Below are 18,152 nucleotides of genomic sequence, written 5' to 3'. Positions count from 1 at the left end.
GCGTGTGTCCTCTTCACTTTTTACTTGAGTAGTAGTTTAGTAGTTAGTCGTCCTTCCTGAGTAGTGACCTACATTTTTGCCCGGGGAAAAAACTGAATTGGATCTTAAAACACCAAAAAGTCAACTCAAGTGAATGAAGTTTCCTCCTCCACCACAGCCTCATTACGCAGCCCCGCCTCTCCGGAGCAGGTGCCCCCTCCTCCTCCTCCTCCCTCTCCTCCATCCTCGTTCCCTCTGCTCTACTCTGCTCCGAGTAACCCCAGATTAACTCGGGATTAACATTTTCTGGAGAAAGTCCCATACCCCAGTCTCCCCTCTCTGTGCCAAAGCGCACCCCGGCTCTCACGCAGCGCCGCGCCGTGCTCCATGCGCCTGTTTCCGTGTTGCTCCTGCTGGCGTTCGCCTTGGTGGAGGAGCGGGCGAACCGGTCGGGCTGGTAGTCTTTCTCGGGATAGCGTCATGTTTCGGTGTACTTGGCCGGCCCATAGCGCGCTACCGGAGCCAAACCGATCCCGATGACGATGGAGGGCTGCTGCCGCTCGTGCATGCCATGTTGCCGCCGACTCTGGGACTGGATATGGCCCGAATTCCGCTACCCCAACGTGCCCAACAACAACAGCAACGGCGCTACGGTCCTCGAGAATCCCGGCGCGGCGGAGATACGCACCATCTCCGGGGACCTGCGCGTGCCTGCCCCGGTGCCCATTCCGTCCCCGCAGAAGAAGCCCGCGCAGCTGTATCAGGCGCTGTACGACTTCGAGGCGCGGAGCAACGACGAGCTCTCCGTGCGCGGCGGGGACAAGCTGTCGGTGATTGAGAAGCGCGGGGAGTACGTGCTGGCCAAGAAGCTGACGGGGAGCCTGGAGTCCGGACTCATCCCCGCGAACTATGTGGCTCTGCTGCAGGACGAGTTCGCCAAGCACAAGTGAGTGTCCCGAGTGGCCAGAGTGTACACACACACAGAGGGGCCAGAGTGTACACACACAGAGGGGCCAGAGTGTACACACACAGAGGGGCCAGAGTGTACACACACAGAGGGGCCAGAGTGTACACACACAGAGGGGCCAGAGTGTACACACACAGAGGGGTCAGAGTGTACACACAGAGGGGCACGTGGTTGAATGTGGTGGGACACTGAGGAGAACTTGGAAAGCATTGATAGTAATTGTAATAACGCCTATGTTTTATTTGTGTCAGATTTGATAACAAGAGGTGTGGACCTCAGACTTCAGGTCAGATTGGAATCACTATGTTGACTTGAGTATATAAAATGGACTTGACTTGGGACTTGACTTGTACTTGAATGGCAAAGACTTGGGTCTTGACCTGGACTTGTCTCGGACCCCTGGGACTTGACTTGGATTTGGAGCCCTGCGATTTTGGATATTGGACTTGTTGTAGACTTGAGCGCCAGTGACTTGGGACTTGACTTGGGACCTTAATACCAGTGACTTGGGCCTTGACTTGGACTTGAATCCCAATGACTTGTGACTTGAGTTGGACTTGAATACCTGTGAATCAGGACTTGACTGCCCGTGACTTGTGACTTGACTTGGAGCCCTGTGACTTGGGATGACTTGATGCTTTTCTCTGTATTGATGGAATACTTTCAGTGCTTCATTTTGAAGGAGGGATATTTTACTATGGGGTATTAACTGCTAATATATAACTTATTACATTAAAACACTTTGTAATTAGATGCAGACAACTGGCAGCAGACTTATTTTGACCTCAAGAGCTGCTCACACAATATACTGTCCTGGGGCAAGACATTCTGTTCAGATACATGGGGAAAAGGATATAGGTCCATAGATGAATCCTGCTGTAGTTCTGCTTTTGGTTTGTCGTTCATTAGTCCTGGTCTGGTTTATCCTAGATTGCCATGTTACATTTAATTTAGACCTGGTTTAGTCATAGTTATGCCCTGTTGTAGTAGACTTGGTTTTATAGTAGGCCCGTGTCGCCGAATGCACCACAATGTTTCTGGACAATAGAACAGCCACTGAATAAATAAAATACAAGGAAATGGTTATCTGGGGCGGGCATGGCATTCAGTTTACTTTGAACAAGGTTTAATACAAGGTAGTCCTGAGTATACAGTACAGAGGAGGAAATATGTGGTACAGAGGAGGGATAAGTAGGACAGACTGACTGCAAATATATTTAGTCAATGAGTTAAACTTTTATAGCCCCCTGTAACACGTGTAGTGTAGTAAACCTCTCATTTCTTCTGTAACAGCAGATATACTTTTAGGCCATTAATTTTCCACTACTGTGTCTGGGAACACTCCTTTGCCTTGAGGTATTTCCATGTGTAGGATGTGGTTTTTATTATTAAATTTGATTTGGTATAATTTTAATAGGTGGTGTTTTGTAACCTTGCTTACACCAGATTGAAGTTCTACACATCAGTCTGGGAAGAGATCAAAAAATGCAGAATGTCATGATGATTATTTGAATCTGATTAGTTGAAGCATCACAACAGGGGAACAAGCTAAAAAATTGAACTTTTGTTACATCCAGTTTTAACAAAAGCACAGACAACTTCCTTGTCCACAAATGCACAAAGCACTTATGTTCTGCTGTATTTTTTACAAAAGAAATAGCCTGTATTGAGGCCAAAATATGTTGAAGTGGATCTGTCTGTGTCTCCATGTTTGTTTTGGTTCACTTGGGCACTTTACCTTTGCCTCCACACAAACCTGAATGCTGCTCTGTGATTGGTCAGCCCGATCAACCTTACAGCACATGTCTCTCATGATGGATTCTCATGAGTTTGTGAACTCACAAATATCATGAGAAAGTATCCCGCTGTGCAAGGTTAGGTGTGCTGCAAAAACCTTTCAACCAAAAAAATGTGTCATGACATGAATGAAAAAAGGTAGAAAAACACTGATTAAATGATGGGTTGTGAGAAGGGCTGAGCAATACCTAAACACCCAAGTGCTTAGGCAGTCGTACTCCAGCGTAGACAAACAGGGTAATGAGAGGCACTTCAACAGCCCAAGAATCACACACAACCATTACCTGTTCTTTCTCTAAAAAGAAGACAACCATCACTGGCACTGAAGCATGGATTCACTTCACAGCACAATAATGGGATGGAAGTAGCAGCTACTATTTCATTTTTATTACATTGTTGAAAAAAGAGAAGTGTGACCCCATCTCCTCTATAACTGGATGAAAACTGAAAAAAAGAAAAACTTGAAAGTTACCTGGTATTTAGCATTATTAGCGTTGCTCTGTTATTGCATAAGTCATGGAGACTTTTACTGACATCACAGTGAAGTACATGTGCGTTCTTTTGAAGAACATAGATGAACTTCCTCAAATAAAAAAAATAAAACATAATCGACAAGTAAGAGTCAGAAAAAGTCATAAATTTCAAGTATGTTTCTTCCTTTAGAAAAGCCCATATGAAAACTCAGCGTGACAGAAGCCACATATACGTGATATACATGTGTGCGGTGAAGAGTCTAAGTGTAAGTGCGTGTTGAAGTATGTGTTGAAGGGCTTCCTCTGCAGTATGGATTATTTCATTATTCATTGACTCTGTGGGGAGCCGTCATCATCACATTTCACTCACTGTTCTCCGACTGTGCTCGGGTCACATATGCAACTTATCCTGAATAAGTTTAGGATAATTACCCGGATAAACTAATCCAGACATGAGGGCCCAGGTTGGGCTTCAGGGTATATCAAATTCAAATCAAACTCGCAAGTGGAGTAGGTGCAGTTATGAAAGAAAGACCCATAAAGACTGCAGTTATTTAAGTAATAGCATGTCCACTGTAAATAGTAAAATATTGTTTGTTTATTATTAAAAAAATTGCAAACCATTTCGTTTTTTAGACCTTTGCAAAATGTTCTGAAATGCATGGCATTATTGTATTGGTTTATGTTCAGACTTTGGAGTTAGTTTACAGTGTGCACTCTGAAAAGAATCTTACTTAAAGCTCAAATCTAATCATAATCATAGTACTTCAGAAAAATTCCAATTCAGTTTTTGTGTAGCTTTGACAGGGTGCTCCAACGTCACTGAAAGATGGGTCAAATGAGGACACATTTTCCTACAGGGACAATAAAGTGTAAAGTTCATTTAAATATCATTGATAAACCAGACTGAAGCACACATGCACTGGAGTCATGAATAATATTTCAAACAGCATCAGCATTTGAGTTTATTATCTATTATCACATCACAAAGGTGTTTATTTATTATGGACAGTAGAACGGCCTCTGAAGGACATGTCATTTTATCACAGAAAGTTGTACCTGTAGTTTAGACCTCCACAAACATGTTCTGAAATACACATGATTTTTAGTTTATCCATTCATCTTTCAGTCTTCTCTCAAATGGTAATGCTCCTGGAGGTGTTTACAATCTGATTTTACAAAATTGTGCAGTCCAGATGGTCTCTCTGTATTTTTATAAAGAAGAATATCAGTGTGGTCTTTGGACACCCATCATTTTGAACAAAACATAATTTCTCTCACCTCAGCACAGTTTAGTGCTTCTCATTGATTTCTTTATTTTTTCCTTGTAAACTACCATATTTGCTTTGATACAAAAAGTCCATATTTTGTTTACATGTCTTTCATGGTTCAGACGCCATGTATTTAAAGTGATATACTGTCAGTAAATGTGAGCATATTCCATCTAGGCACCTGCAGAAGTTAAATCTTGATTCCTTTATATAAAATCCAAACATTCAAAGACTCCACTCTCGGTGCTGCCCTCTCTGCTCACCGGCCGCCTCCTTCCACCTTTTAAAACGCCATATAACCATCCCATAATACTTATCCTCCCTTGGCCTACATTACTGCCCTGTATGATCCAGTATGTAAATGGATGAACATGTCTGCATATTTAAAGACATAGTACTATATATCTATGCAATATTGATCCAGTCTGAATATGAAAATGAAGGAATGAACCAAGAAGATCAATATTTAACAGTAACTGAAATGGGCTTAAATCATGCATGCAACTAGGACTAAACCACAACTACAAGTGGACTAAAACTAGAACCCTAAACCCTAAACCCTAAACGTAAGATGATTTATAATTAGAAGGTAAAGGTCGTGTGTGAGTAGAATGTGCTTTGCCCCAGTACACATATACTATATCAGCAGCTTTTGAGGTCAAAATAAGTCCACTGTGTGCTGTCTGTGTCTTATTCTAAAGCATTTTATTTTCCAAGAATCAGGAAGTACGTGTTAGCATGCTAGTTGTTAGAATTAGCATGAGGGCAAACTGCACTCTGGTCACTGAGAGTTGTGCAAAGTGCTTATAAACTCATCGTGGTGAAGGATTAGGCCACTGTGAACCGCTAAAATGAACTAGTTATTTTCAAAGGATAAACCACAAAAACAAGGAAACTGAAACCATATCTGAAGAAACACAAATGTTTAAATAAATTCATATTGTCATCATACAGCTTTTGTCACTTTAGACTTAGTCACAGAGGGAAGAGTGACCAAAACTAAAACCAAAACCAAGTACTGTTACATTGTCAAATATATTTCTCTGTCTGAAAACTAGTCTGAGAAGTACAATGTTGTTTAAAGAGTTACTCAAATAAATGTAAGTGCAGTACTACCCACCGCAGTGCTGCGTGTAAGCATATATTTTTTCGATTGTGGTCTCGTCCGACTGCAGCCCATAAAGTAATTCGAAACACTGCTCTTGCCATTTTTCCATACACCATATTTGAATTTATAAGAACTGGAATTCAATACAAAGAGACCCAAAAGTTTACAATCTATCAGTGTCGTCACAATACAGAAATTTTGAATTTGATCCTGAGGAATAGACTTGATTCTCAATACTGATTCTCGACACCACAATGATAATAAAAAACACTCTTTCTATCCATTCATTCATTTTCTTCTGCTTATCCAGGGCGGGGTCACGGGGCAGCAGTCTAAGCAGGGACTCCCAGACTTTATTTAATTTAAACTATAGAATGTGATTTTAAACATTAAATGGTAGAACTTTTGGATTTGTGCTTTAAATATCAGCTTCTGTTTGTATGGGGCATGGTTTTGCATATTTTGCATATTCTGATAAAAACACAATTTGAGCAGTAAATTTCTGATTGTATGATGAACCTTACAATCCACAGTCCAGCATTCTTTGTCCTGTGTCTGCTCTTCCTCGTTCCCACAGTGCCATGTTTGCACTGGAGGCGTGTTTGAGTTATCTCCTCTTCATCACATATTTACATTACAGCACGTGGGCCATGAACCATGAAACGGTTCAAGCAAGGGCGAAATCAGTTTTATAGGTTTTGGCTGGGCAATTAATCTCATTTTAATCAAGCTCCAGATTCAGTCATTTCTAATGGTCAATGATGTCTGTGTTTTTTTATGGAGAGCTCCTCAGCCTGTCCATGAGGCTTGGAGCAGGTGCAAGACTTTGGAGTTTGATATTTGACTTACATTTTGTGTTAAATAGCAATGATTAAAAGTCTGTCTTGATTGTGTTCATCTAATCAGTACTAAAAATCATATATAATTGGTTTTTGGATAGAAAACAATTGGGATGCACCGATACTTGTACAAATATCAGCGCCAATACTGAAAAAAATGCTGGATGAGGTATCGGTTCCATGATATCGATTCAGCTGATGCCCTGGTTGAGACTTTAATGATGTAAAACAACTATTTACAGGCAGATTTTGTCCCAAAATGTCTCATGATGTTTGGACTTTGATTTATACAAAGTTGTAGTAAAGTCATTATTTGAAGGAGGAATAACAGTTGCGTAACCTTGTGTGTAATGAGTTAACTATGTTGTAAAGAAATAAGTGTCATTTTCTGTCCCTACACTGGAATCGGTAAGTATCGATATCGGTATTTGAACTGAGAAAATATTGAGATAAATTCACTTCATGTTGAATTCATGTGTTTCAGGCATAAGGATTCGGTCCTGATGTGGCATAACAGCAGCCCTCTGTCGTTATAGCAATAATGCAGTTAAAATACATATAAAACTCGATTGAGCGGGGAAAGTTTTTGCCTGAAACCCCACAATATGAGTAAACAAAATGTGTTTTTTTTTTCTGTCATATCACCCAGACTGATTTTCAGGTTTAAGTTATGTGTTTCTGTTATGAAATCTAAAATATTTTTGTGATTTGGACTTTTTATTTGAATCTTCTCTCCTTCACATGAGTCATGCCCTATAGATGCTGTTTCAGCTTCAGAATGCACCTTACAAAAATAATACCTGAAAACTGGGTTCTGGCATCTCTCTGTTATTCTTATTATACAATTTTTACACAAATATTCTCCCTCCTTCTGCTCTGCCTTTTGTCTTCCACTCAGATCAGCCTCAGTAATCTGCATATAAACAATGTGACTCAATTTATGTATTAATTTTTTCTTTGAATATACTAACTGTAACTAGACCTAGAAATGGCCCACATTGTCATTTATAGTTTGTGTTGGTTCAAAATTGGTTTTAAATTAACTGAACATGGTGATGATTAAAGGTACAGTATCCAGCCTGTGCTCTTACAGTTTAAAAAAGGTAGAATCACACCAGAACCTGGGTTTTCCGAGCCTTCACTTGCAGAGAGAGGACACATACACGTTTTTCTGATTCTCAGTGTATGGACAGGCCTCATGTGAAAGTTCAGAACCTCCAGAATTCACTTGCTGAGCTGCAGAGGCTGCACTAGAACTGATGCATCACTGGCTGTGGGTGCTGGAGTTTAGGTAGTGATCATTCAGATCAGAGAGCGGCTGGTCTGTTGTCTGAGCTCAGTGTGAGTGCAGGGCGGGTCAGCTCAGGCCACTGTCTGCACCATTACATCATCTGTCACACTGGAAGTCTCAGGTCTCAGAAATAACTGCTCCAAATGCTCCCTACTGGCTGAAACAGACTGTGAACTAGTGAACTAGGAAAAGCAGGACATTTTAAAACATAGCTGGGGATATAACTTAATTTAAACTTGATTGTCCACTATAGTTGAAGTTTGTCATTGGTTCAGCATCACACGGACACAACAATCACTCCATCACAGCTTTAGGTTGTTTTCACACTGCCACTAATTAAGTCGACGAAAAAGAACATTGTCTGTGATAGCGGTGCGCTTGTGTCCATGTGAACTCAACAGTCTCATTCTGAACCACATTAAAAACCTGCTCCAAGCGCTGCTCAAAACAGGAAGTGTCGTTCTGGCTCCACTCATAGAATAGAAATAGAAATAAGTCCTTTGATCAGCTGCTGGACTCTCACGTGGCTTATGGTGTGTGTTTGGGGTGAATGATGCACAATGTGTGTGAACAAGACCGATCCAATTAAAGTAAACAGAACTAAATCTATTGCACACTGGGGTGGGATGACCTAAGTCAATAAAAAATGTGCTACATTTAAAAAGTGTGCTGCACATACATGATATGTGATGATTTACAAAGTAAATCTTCAAATCCAGTATAGGTTTTTCTGATGCCAATTTTATTTATTCTTAATAACAAAAACATTGGACAAGCCATTTATCCTTTCTGATTATACGATCAGAAAGCAGAATGAGCCTCACATGAGTCTCTTATTTCAGTTGCCAGTTTCAGTGCTGAAATCCAGATGGTTTAAACCTAAAAGGACCCTCTCTGATCTGAATGGTCACTGCCTAAACCCCAGGACCTGCAGATAATCATGTATCAGTGCTAGTGCAGCCTCTGCAGCTCAGTGAGCGAATTCTGCAGGTTCTGAGCATTCACATGAGACACGGTCGGTCTATATACTGAGAATGACAGAATCCTGTATGTGTTCTATCTGCAGGTTAAGGCACTGGACACAGGTTGTTGTGGCTGTAGTAGAGTGCAGATTACATAGTCTGTAGTTCCTTTAATGTAGCTTTATGCTCAAACACAGATACTTCTCCACATCCACTCCTCCTGTTGACTAGTGGGTCAATCACAGTGAAATATGAGCTCCCAGATGTTCTCTTTTTCAAAGAAAAATTTTGACAGATCAGGATCAGTGTGAATTTTAAAAGAAGCATATGCATGACTGTGTGTGACAGGTGTCATTGTGCGTACACATATAATTGTATTACATCATGTACATATCTTCAGTCCTCCCTTTGCCAAACGTCTTACTGTGCACAATGTGATGAGTTGTTTGTTGAAAGTATCAGTGAAACTGGAGAGTCACCGTCACCGCCCAAATCCTCTGCATTGAGAGTAAATACAGGTCAATACTCATGCATGTGGAACAACAGGCTAACCACACAGGCTAACTACTGTCACCATGGTCACAATGTAGTAGGATAAAACGCTGATTTATTGTATATATTTAAATGAATTCTAATAATATAGCCTACATCTTTTTAGTTTTTTATTTATGTTATATAATTAACATACTGGTAGTGCACCAGGTATTTTGTAGTATGTTAGTAAGTTGCTGGGTCTAACATATGTTTCAGCAATTTAAAAAATCCACTACACAGACCATGATTCTTTGTTCCAGTTTGTTCTGAATGTATCTGTCCTATTATTATTTCACAACATGACATTTATTTATTTATTTATTTGAAACAAGGACAGTGAACAGAATACATTGATCTCAAAGAGGAAAGATACACTGCACCAGATTTAGCTACAATCTACTTTCTGTCTGTAGTCCTTGAGCAGTTACAGAAGACATTAAAGAGCCTATTTACATAAAAGCTCCTCTGACATTTGCTCTTGATGAACATTTCATCAAGAGCAATGTCTCCCTAAAATAACCACAATTCAATGCATAATTACATTCACATTTAAAACAGTCAAAATCCATTAAGACAATTCCCATAAATACAAAGTTTCTTCATTATCATTCATCATTATCTTCTTAAAGTACTCAAAATCCAATATCCTCCAAAATGTACAGTTATCACATTCATCAGTATTATTATTATTATCCTCTAAAATACAGATCATCAGCAACGTTACCATGAAAACAAATGTCATTAGTCAAACACAATACATGTACAGAATACATGTACGGGACAATCAGAATGTTTAAATGCTCGACGAAACCTCATGATGACACGTCTGCCTGCTCAAAAGACATAGTTTTAGCCCATGAGATAAAGTGTGGGAGTAAAGGCTGATTTTAAGGTCAGCTGGAAGTGTGCTCCAGTTTTTTGCTGCTGTGAGTGACAAAGCTGATTGTCCCATCAGAGTGCGTTGAAAGGGGATAGTTAGATCAGAATTTACAGATGAGTGAGATGTTTGTCTGATTTTAGCTGAAAGAAGCCTCTTAAAGCAGGGGGAGGAGCATCGTGAAGAATTCTATGAAGCAGCCGCATTTCAGAATAAAAAAACACTGTCAAAATTTAACAGGTTGTATCTGGTCAATATGTTACGATAATATGTTACTTTGAATTCTTGCTTGAAAAGTGTCCCAGTTGACTTTTTGAGGTCTTCCCTGCCTGTGACCAAAAGGTTAAGCAATAATGTCGCTCATGGCATGAAGAAAATGTTTTGAGTGTTTCGAATACGTCTGAAGTTTTCAATATAAATAATATAAAATTTCATGACTTTACTTGGATGTTTCATTTGTTTATCAAAGTACAGAGGATATTTAACTTCTAGTACATTATTATTAATTTTGTCCTTGAACATGAAGTTGTGGAGCACATGTTTGGTATTTAAAGTGAGGCATGAAGCTTCTAGCCATTGCTCTATATCAGGGGTGCAAAATGCTTATAGGTCTGTAGCTGTTGACCTCTTTCTGGTTTTATGGATTGGTATTACTATGGCTGTTTTAAAGGCTGCAGGGAATATACTGTCTTTAAATGACTGATTGATAATGGAAGTGATAGATAAATAAGATAGTTTTATATTGTTTTAGCATGGCATTATTAAATCCCTAATTATCTTTTGCCTTAGTGTTAGAGAGGGATGAAATAACTATGTACTTTCGTCTTGTTGACACAGCTAAGTTTAAGGCAAGGGATTAAGTGATTCCCACAACACAACATTTGGGTTGTCTTTTGGAGTTCCAAGCATGAATCAATAAAATATCTTTTCAAACAATTTGCCATCTCTAAGCTGTCTTGTTTGAATTCCCTATGTACTGTAGTATAAGATCTTTTCCTCTTCACTCACACTTCACTTGTTCTGTATCTTATCCCACATCTTATCAGGAGAGTTTAGTCAAATTTTGCGAGTACCTTTAGTTTATGAGAATGTCACTACTGACTTTATTTAACACTGTTTTCACCCTGGTGCATTTGTTAAGTGTGACTTTGTGATGAGGTCATGTGACTAGGTGCTAATAGAAATCCGGCATTAACTCGAGCTGACTGGACTGACTGGTTACACTGTTGACAAGTTTTTCCACATGGATTATACACAAAGCAATAATATCTGATTTAAAAGTAGGCTAATAAACTACAAAATCCTAACTGTGTAAAAACTCAGCTGAACATGTTCATGGAGAATAGGTTGTCAACATTCTCCACTAGAAACGTTACATAGTGCACCTTTAACAGCTGAATTATATAAAGTTTTGGATTTTTCATGTATCTAAATTAGAGTTGCACAATATAGCCCAGGAATATCATTGTCGCAATATTGGCTAATGCAATAATCAGTACTGAAAGAATATAAATGTTGGTACTTTGCAGCTGATGTCATCAACATTCACTTTTTATAGGGGGTTTGTTTTAACAGGATCTGACCAGAAAGAGCTGTTTTAGTTGGAACTACAACACGTGTGTCATTGAACAAGTTACACTCAAATAACATTACAGTCACAAGCATCAGTCAACACTTTTTAGTTAGTCTCTGGATTTAAACAACACATTTTCATGATCCTGTTCAGGTATTTGACAGTTTGTATTTTTTCCTTATTAGGTCAGATGTTAGACTTGGGTTGATCTTGAATTGGATTTTGTCTTTAACTTTTTATTTTAACACAGTTTTACTAGTACATGAAGCATGTGCATTTCTTGATTTAATGTAACTGAACTAATAGAGCCAGAAGTATATGAAATATCACAATATCACAGTACAAACATGGGCAACAATAGGTCAGTTGGTAGTGTCAGATCCACCTCTGTACACTGATGTATGACGTGTGTGAATGTGTGAGTGGCTCCTTGATGTAAGGGCACTTTGAGCCTTGAAGGTGGAAGGTGCTACATAAAAATGTGATGATTTATCAACATAGTTTGTCTTCTAGATTCCATGTGTTTTTGATAGAAACACCATAATACATTCACATGTGGTTTGAAGTTTTAATGGTAACTGAAAGATACTGGTTGTTGCAGATGGCAATAATACAGTTCATTTTATCTCTGCTATTTCTGGAAACATTCCATTACACCATTTTCCATGTGGTCATTTTAAACAAAGCCTCTGATGTAAATTGTTTAATGACATGTTTCCCTTTGTCTGCCCTGTCCAGGTGGTACTATGGGAACATAAACAGAGTGAAAGCTGAGAAGCTGCTCCTGGCATCCCAAAACAAAGATGGCTCCTTTCTGGTGCGCATCAGTGAGAGCCACAGCAATGAGTACACGATATCAGGTGAGTTTGAGTACTGGAGCTCTCATAATATGGCAAAAAAAAAAAAAATGAGATATAGAAAAGCTCAATTATGACTTTATAATATGGCTGCGCATTATAACCTGACTTATGCCAGACTGATGAATGTGTGTTACTCTGAACTGTGCTACACATTCGTCAGTCTGGAACAGCTCTTGCTGAACGTGATGGAAAAAGGTGAAACGTCACAACAAATATTTGAATCTGATTGGTCGAAGTGTCACAGCAGAACAAGCTGAAAATCTAACTTTTGTTACATCCATTTGAGAGAAAAGCACAGACATCTTCCCTGTCCACAAATGCACAAAGCACTTCCCTCTGCACACAAACAAAATGGCCCCATATACCTCTGTTAAAGGCACACTATGTAACTTTTCTGGTGGAAGACCTGCCACCTGCTTAACTATATGGAGATTTTATTTCTTTGCCTGGAATGTTCCATAGTATGGCATTAAACTTTTCTGCCTTGATTGACACAAGCAGGAGACGACACTAGGCAAGTTACAGGTCAGGTCTGTGGAGAGGTGACCCTGCTCACTGTGTATGTTTTTAAAGGTGTTTTTGAGTAATAAAAACACCCGCATTTGAATAGAAGCATGTTTGTTAAGTTTGTTACCATACACTCCACTGGAGAAGTTACACAGTGTACTTTTAAAGTACTGCGATATCAGTATTATCGCATGTGTTCATGCCTCATTGTACATTTTCTTATACTACAGTCAGACACAAATAAATGTAAACATAGACAAAACCATGATTAAATCAAGGCAAATTGAGGAAGATGTAAAGAAAATCATAATTAAAACTGCCCTTTTTATTTAAAACATCCATCCATCCATTTTCTTCCGCTTATCTGGGGCCGGGTCGCGGGGGCAGCAGTCTAAGCAGGGACTCCCAGACTTCCCTCACCCCGGACACGTCCTCCAGCTCCTCCGGTGGGACCCCAAGGCGTTCCCAGGCCAGCCGAGAGACATAGTCCCTCCAGCGTGTCCTGGGTCTTCCCCGGGGCCTCCTCCCGGTGGGACATGCCCAGAACACCTCCCTAGGGAGGCGTCCAGGAGGCATCCTGAGCAGATGCCCGAGCCACCTCAACTGGTTCCTCTCAACGTGTAGGAGCAGCGGCTCTACTCCGAGCTCCTCCCGTGTGATGGAGCTCCTCACCCTATCCCTAAGGGTGCGCCCGGCCACTCTGCGGAGGAAGCCAATTTCAGCCGCTTGTATCCGCAACCTTGTCCTTTCGGTCATTACCCAGAGCTCATGACCATAGGTGAGGGTAGGAACGTAGATTGACCGGTAAATCGAGAGCTTCGCCTTTGGGCTCAGCTCCTTCTTCACCACAACGGACCGATACAGCGACCGCATCACTGCAGACGCTGCACCGATCCGCCTGTCAATCTCCCGCTCCATCCTTCCCTCACTCGTGAACAAGACCCCGAGATACTTGAACTCCTCCACTTGGGGCAAAGACTCACCACCCACCCAGAACCCAACTTCTCTATTTAAAACATGAACATTTTTATTAAAAAAAATGCTAAGTTCTGTCACATACTCAAAAAACACATTAAAAACATTACATTAAATACCTTTAGTTTTAGAATTAGGATTCAAAATTTTTAACAGGAGTAAAAATATTGAATCCTAATTCTAAAACTAAAGGTTCATCAGTGATCATCTTCCTCATCACTGATCATCTTCCTCATCAGTGATCATCTTCCTAGTATAAGCAGCATTTGTACAAACAGTGAGTACCAAACCATCACAACAGATCATTAACTGAAGGTGAGGCAGCTCTGCACCAGGCCATGTCCATGGGGATATTAAACATGAATACAGTTGACTCAGTTATTCTTTCATCCATTAATCAATTTTTATTTGACCCAATGTCACAGGGGTTAAACCTGTCGAGAGAGCGGCATGTTGGGACCCATCTCTAGGCCAGGAGTAGCTAGCTGGAGGAGTACCTAGCAGGAGGATGACATTGATTACACTGGTCAACACTAAATTTATTGTCTAAGATTTTTTTGCTAATTTAGGATAATTTTGATGTGCTGAATCCAAAAATCACATTGGTTTTGCTCAAACAGGTCAACGTTCTGAGCTAAGCTACATATTTGTTTTTGGACGATTTTGTTTACATTGAACACTGAAGATTGCATGTGCCAACTTATGACTAATTGTTTTTTTTTTTATATTACAAGTGAATGAAATGGCTTCGACTAGAAGATCTTGCAAAAATAAGCCTGACATATTCTGCTACATCTGCGGTGAATACACCAATGTTCCTAACAGGAATCAAGTCACAAGTTTCATAAAGCGTGCTTACCATGCTTATTTTGGTATTAAACTTGGTGACCAAGATGAAGCTTGGGCGCCACACATGGCATGCCAGTCATGCACCGAGTATCTGCGTCAGTGGACTAAAGGCAAGAAGAGTTGTCTGAAGTTTGGAATTCCCATGGTTTGGAGGGAGCCGACATCAATAGCTACTTCTGGGCTATTGATGTGACTGGGATCAACAGAAAGAACCGAAGCAGCCTCAAGTATACTGACCGTGAATCAGCACGTTGTCCTGCAGCTCACTGTGATGAAATTCCAGTACCTGTCTTTGTAGAAGTTCCTGACATCAGTGACAAAAATTCCTCCAGTGTGGTTTTAATGATGATGCTCCACATCCTTTTTCCCAAAAGGAGCTAAATGTTCAGATTTCCTGAGAATCTGGGATCACTGAGTGATGAGCAGGTGGAGAGATTCCATCAGGACATAAAAGAGATGGAGACCACGTATCAGGGACGCTGGGATGCAGTCATGATGGCTGATTACTGTTGGACTCTGAAGAGAGACATCCCTGCTGCTGAGCATTCAAGGGGTTCATAAAAACAGAAGTTCTTGTCCTGAATTTTGCACAATGATAACGTAACGTTCCAATTTACATGTACTTACCTTTATCAATTAACATAACGTAACATTTAATTAATACATTCTGTTAGAAAACTATTTTTTATCTCCTAAAACATTTTTTGGATGAGAAATATTAAAGAAAACTCAACTGATAATGTCACAAAATTGTTATCAATTTAGTCAGAAGATCGGATTTTTCAAAATCAAATTAGCATAAAAACCTGACCTGACTGAGAAAAATGGATATCATTTTTGGATTCAGCGGTGCTAAATGGTCCTAATTCAGTAAAAAAAACCCACAAACAACTTTCAAAAATGTTTTTTTTTGTAACCCAGTGTTATGTTTCTAGAATTGTGTTCTGGTGTTTAGAAACTCCGGCAGAAGAGAGAGACAGCTGTGAGTGTTGAGTTTGTTGGATTTGTCAGTGTGGATGATAAAATATTTACGGAGAAGCACACTGTTCCGACTCAGAACAGGTGAACAAGTGAGGCAGGTCGACAAGTCAACTCTGGGTTACATCAGACATCCTGGAAGGAGCAAATGTAGAGTGTTAAAGTAACTTAGGGCCAAGAATCACAAATGAACCTGTCTGTCTAGAGCCTTAACCTGCAGATAGAGGACATATACAAGTTTTTCTCGTTCTCAGTGTATTTGATTTAACCTTTATAAACTTAACTTCATATTGAAATTCAATATCAAAATCTTCCATTCAGTTCCTTTCAGAGATAAGATCAATATGACTTTGTGGAGCTGATCTCAAACAACTAATGATAAGATTTGTGAACATTTGTGGATCATAAGCTTAAAGAGGGGGTATGCATTATTGACCTTTTTCGAGCTCAAAAATGTGCCTAAAGAGGTTTTATGTCATCCATGCATGTTTAAGTAGCGACCTTTCCCAGCACTTTCAAACTCTCTTTACGATTAGCTGAGAGATTCTGTCCAAAACTCAGTCAACAACCTACATCACCCATGTTCCCTCACAACAATCCCTCATAAATACACAAAAACAAAACAATGGACTAGACTAGACAATAGACTTGACAAACCTGATGCGATGTGCTGTAGTTTCATTAGCAGGATGCACACTGATTGTGTTGTGATAGTGCACTGAAGGGAGAGTGACTTAGTGCAGAGAGAGAAGGGAGGAAAATTACAATGTATTAACAATAAAAGGTAACACAGGTAACACATAAAAGGTAACAATATTATGTGTTGGCAATGAATACCCCACAGAACTGTTGTACCTCCACTTTAAAGTTTTCTTATATTTCTCTGGGACATTCTTTAACTCTCGTTCTTTAACAGTTTGAGACAAATTAAGTTCATGACCTCTGAAAAGCAGCCAAACCGCTCACAGCCTGCGCTCCAGCTGCACAACTGATGTTATCCGAATAGACTCACAAAGCGCCCTGCAACCTCACTGTTAGCGTTACTACTTTCTGTGCAATTCTGTCTCTATGGCTCTTTGCTAAGTCATGTTAAAATGATAAATATTTAAAGATAAAGCAGTGGATAATGAGTTGTTCATGGATATCACTGACAACATGTTACAGACTAAGTAAATGAGATGAATACTTCACTGGAGGACGCTTCGGTGTTTACAAAGGAGCATGTTTGCGTCTCAATGCTAATTTTGAAGCATAATAAATATTATAAAAACAGGGTAATCTGGTAGTATGCACTTTAATGAATTTTGATAGATTGTTAACTTTGAATAAAAGTTAGCATTAGCTTTGAGACAGTCACTATGTTCACACGCCAGGAAAACGAGAACGGATTTTTCAAAATGCACATGGGAACTACAGTTAAGGTGTTGTGAATCGAATCTCACAGATCCCAACGACACATCCGGAGAAGTTGACACATACTCGTAATAACTGACAAACTATGACAAACTACGGCCTCTCCATCGAACACGCTGTGAGCTCATGTTGTTTTGTTTTAGTCCTCTCGCTACGTTAAAGTGAAAATAAAACTCAAACGTATTTGCCCTCCACACCGCAAATATACACTGAGTAACACAGTTGGGAGCATGTCTGAAAACCACATGCTCAACACAAATAAGATGTTGCTCAACTATTTCTGTGTGTTGGTACATGATAAATTTTTTTATTTTTTTATTTGTAGTTATAGCTGCAGAGGTTTAGTGGGAGTGATAATTTACTAGACGCCCCTGAACATCTCATAACCTCTGTGCACACCTGTACTTGGTTGTTTTGGCGTGACTTATCGTACAATATATGAAAGTTGGAACAATATTTTTTGGGGTCAGTATTTATCGTGTGTACATTTTCTTTGCACTACTGAGAAATCTTTTTGTTATTTTTTTTGGCTGGATGATGAGATTTAAGTCGTAAAAGGTTGAATTAATAACTTCTGACTCGTTACACATGCAAACTAATACAAAAGTGTTTAATTCTACCGTTTATTTATTGCAGCTCATGATTTTTTAACAATATTGTAGGTTTAAATCTGTTCTTGGGTTGTTGTGTCAATGCCTCCCTCTGAAATCTCCATCTGAAATGAAGACATTATCAAAGCTGAGAATGTGAATGCAACATACTCAAAATATCTACATTTTGCACCTTCCAAATTCTTTTCCTGCTTTAGTTTAATATTTTCTTCCCAATGTATTATTTAAATGTTACACGGCAATGAAAAAGAATCTCACCACTGCCATACATTTATTAATGAAGAAACC

General features: G+C 39.6%; 1 protein-coding gene across 1 annotated transcript in view; it reads left to right on the top strand.

Moving 5' to 3' along the window:
• Window positions 1-305: 305 nt before the first annotated feature.
• srms (src-related kinase lacking C-terminal regulatory tyrosine and N-terminal myristylation sites) overlaps window positions 306-18,152 on the top strand; it is a 38,863-nt gene continuing 21,016 nt past the window's right edge. The window contains exons 1-2 of the mRNA XM_033969768.2: window positions 306-925; window positions 12,410-12,531. Coding sequence (XP_033825659.1) covers window positions 516-925; window positions 12,410-12,531 — 532 coding nt within the window. The 5' untranslated portion in view covers window positions 306-515. The remainder of the gene's footprint in view (window positions 926-12,409; window positions 12,532-18,152) is intronic.

Source organism: Periophthalmus magnuspinnatus, chromosome 7 (assembly GCF_009829125.3).
Source record: "Periophthalmus magnuspinnatus isolate fPerMag1 chromosome 7, fPerMag1.2.pri, whole genome shotgun sequence".
NCBI classification, from domain to species: Eukaryota; Metazoa; Chordata; class Actinopteri; order Gobiiformes; family Gobiidae; genus Periophthalmus; species Periophthalmus magnuspinnatus.
The sequence above is the reverse complement of the archived record's forward strand: the minus strand, read 5'-3'. Positions and strand labels throughout refer to the sequence as shown.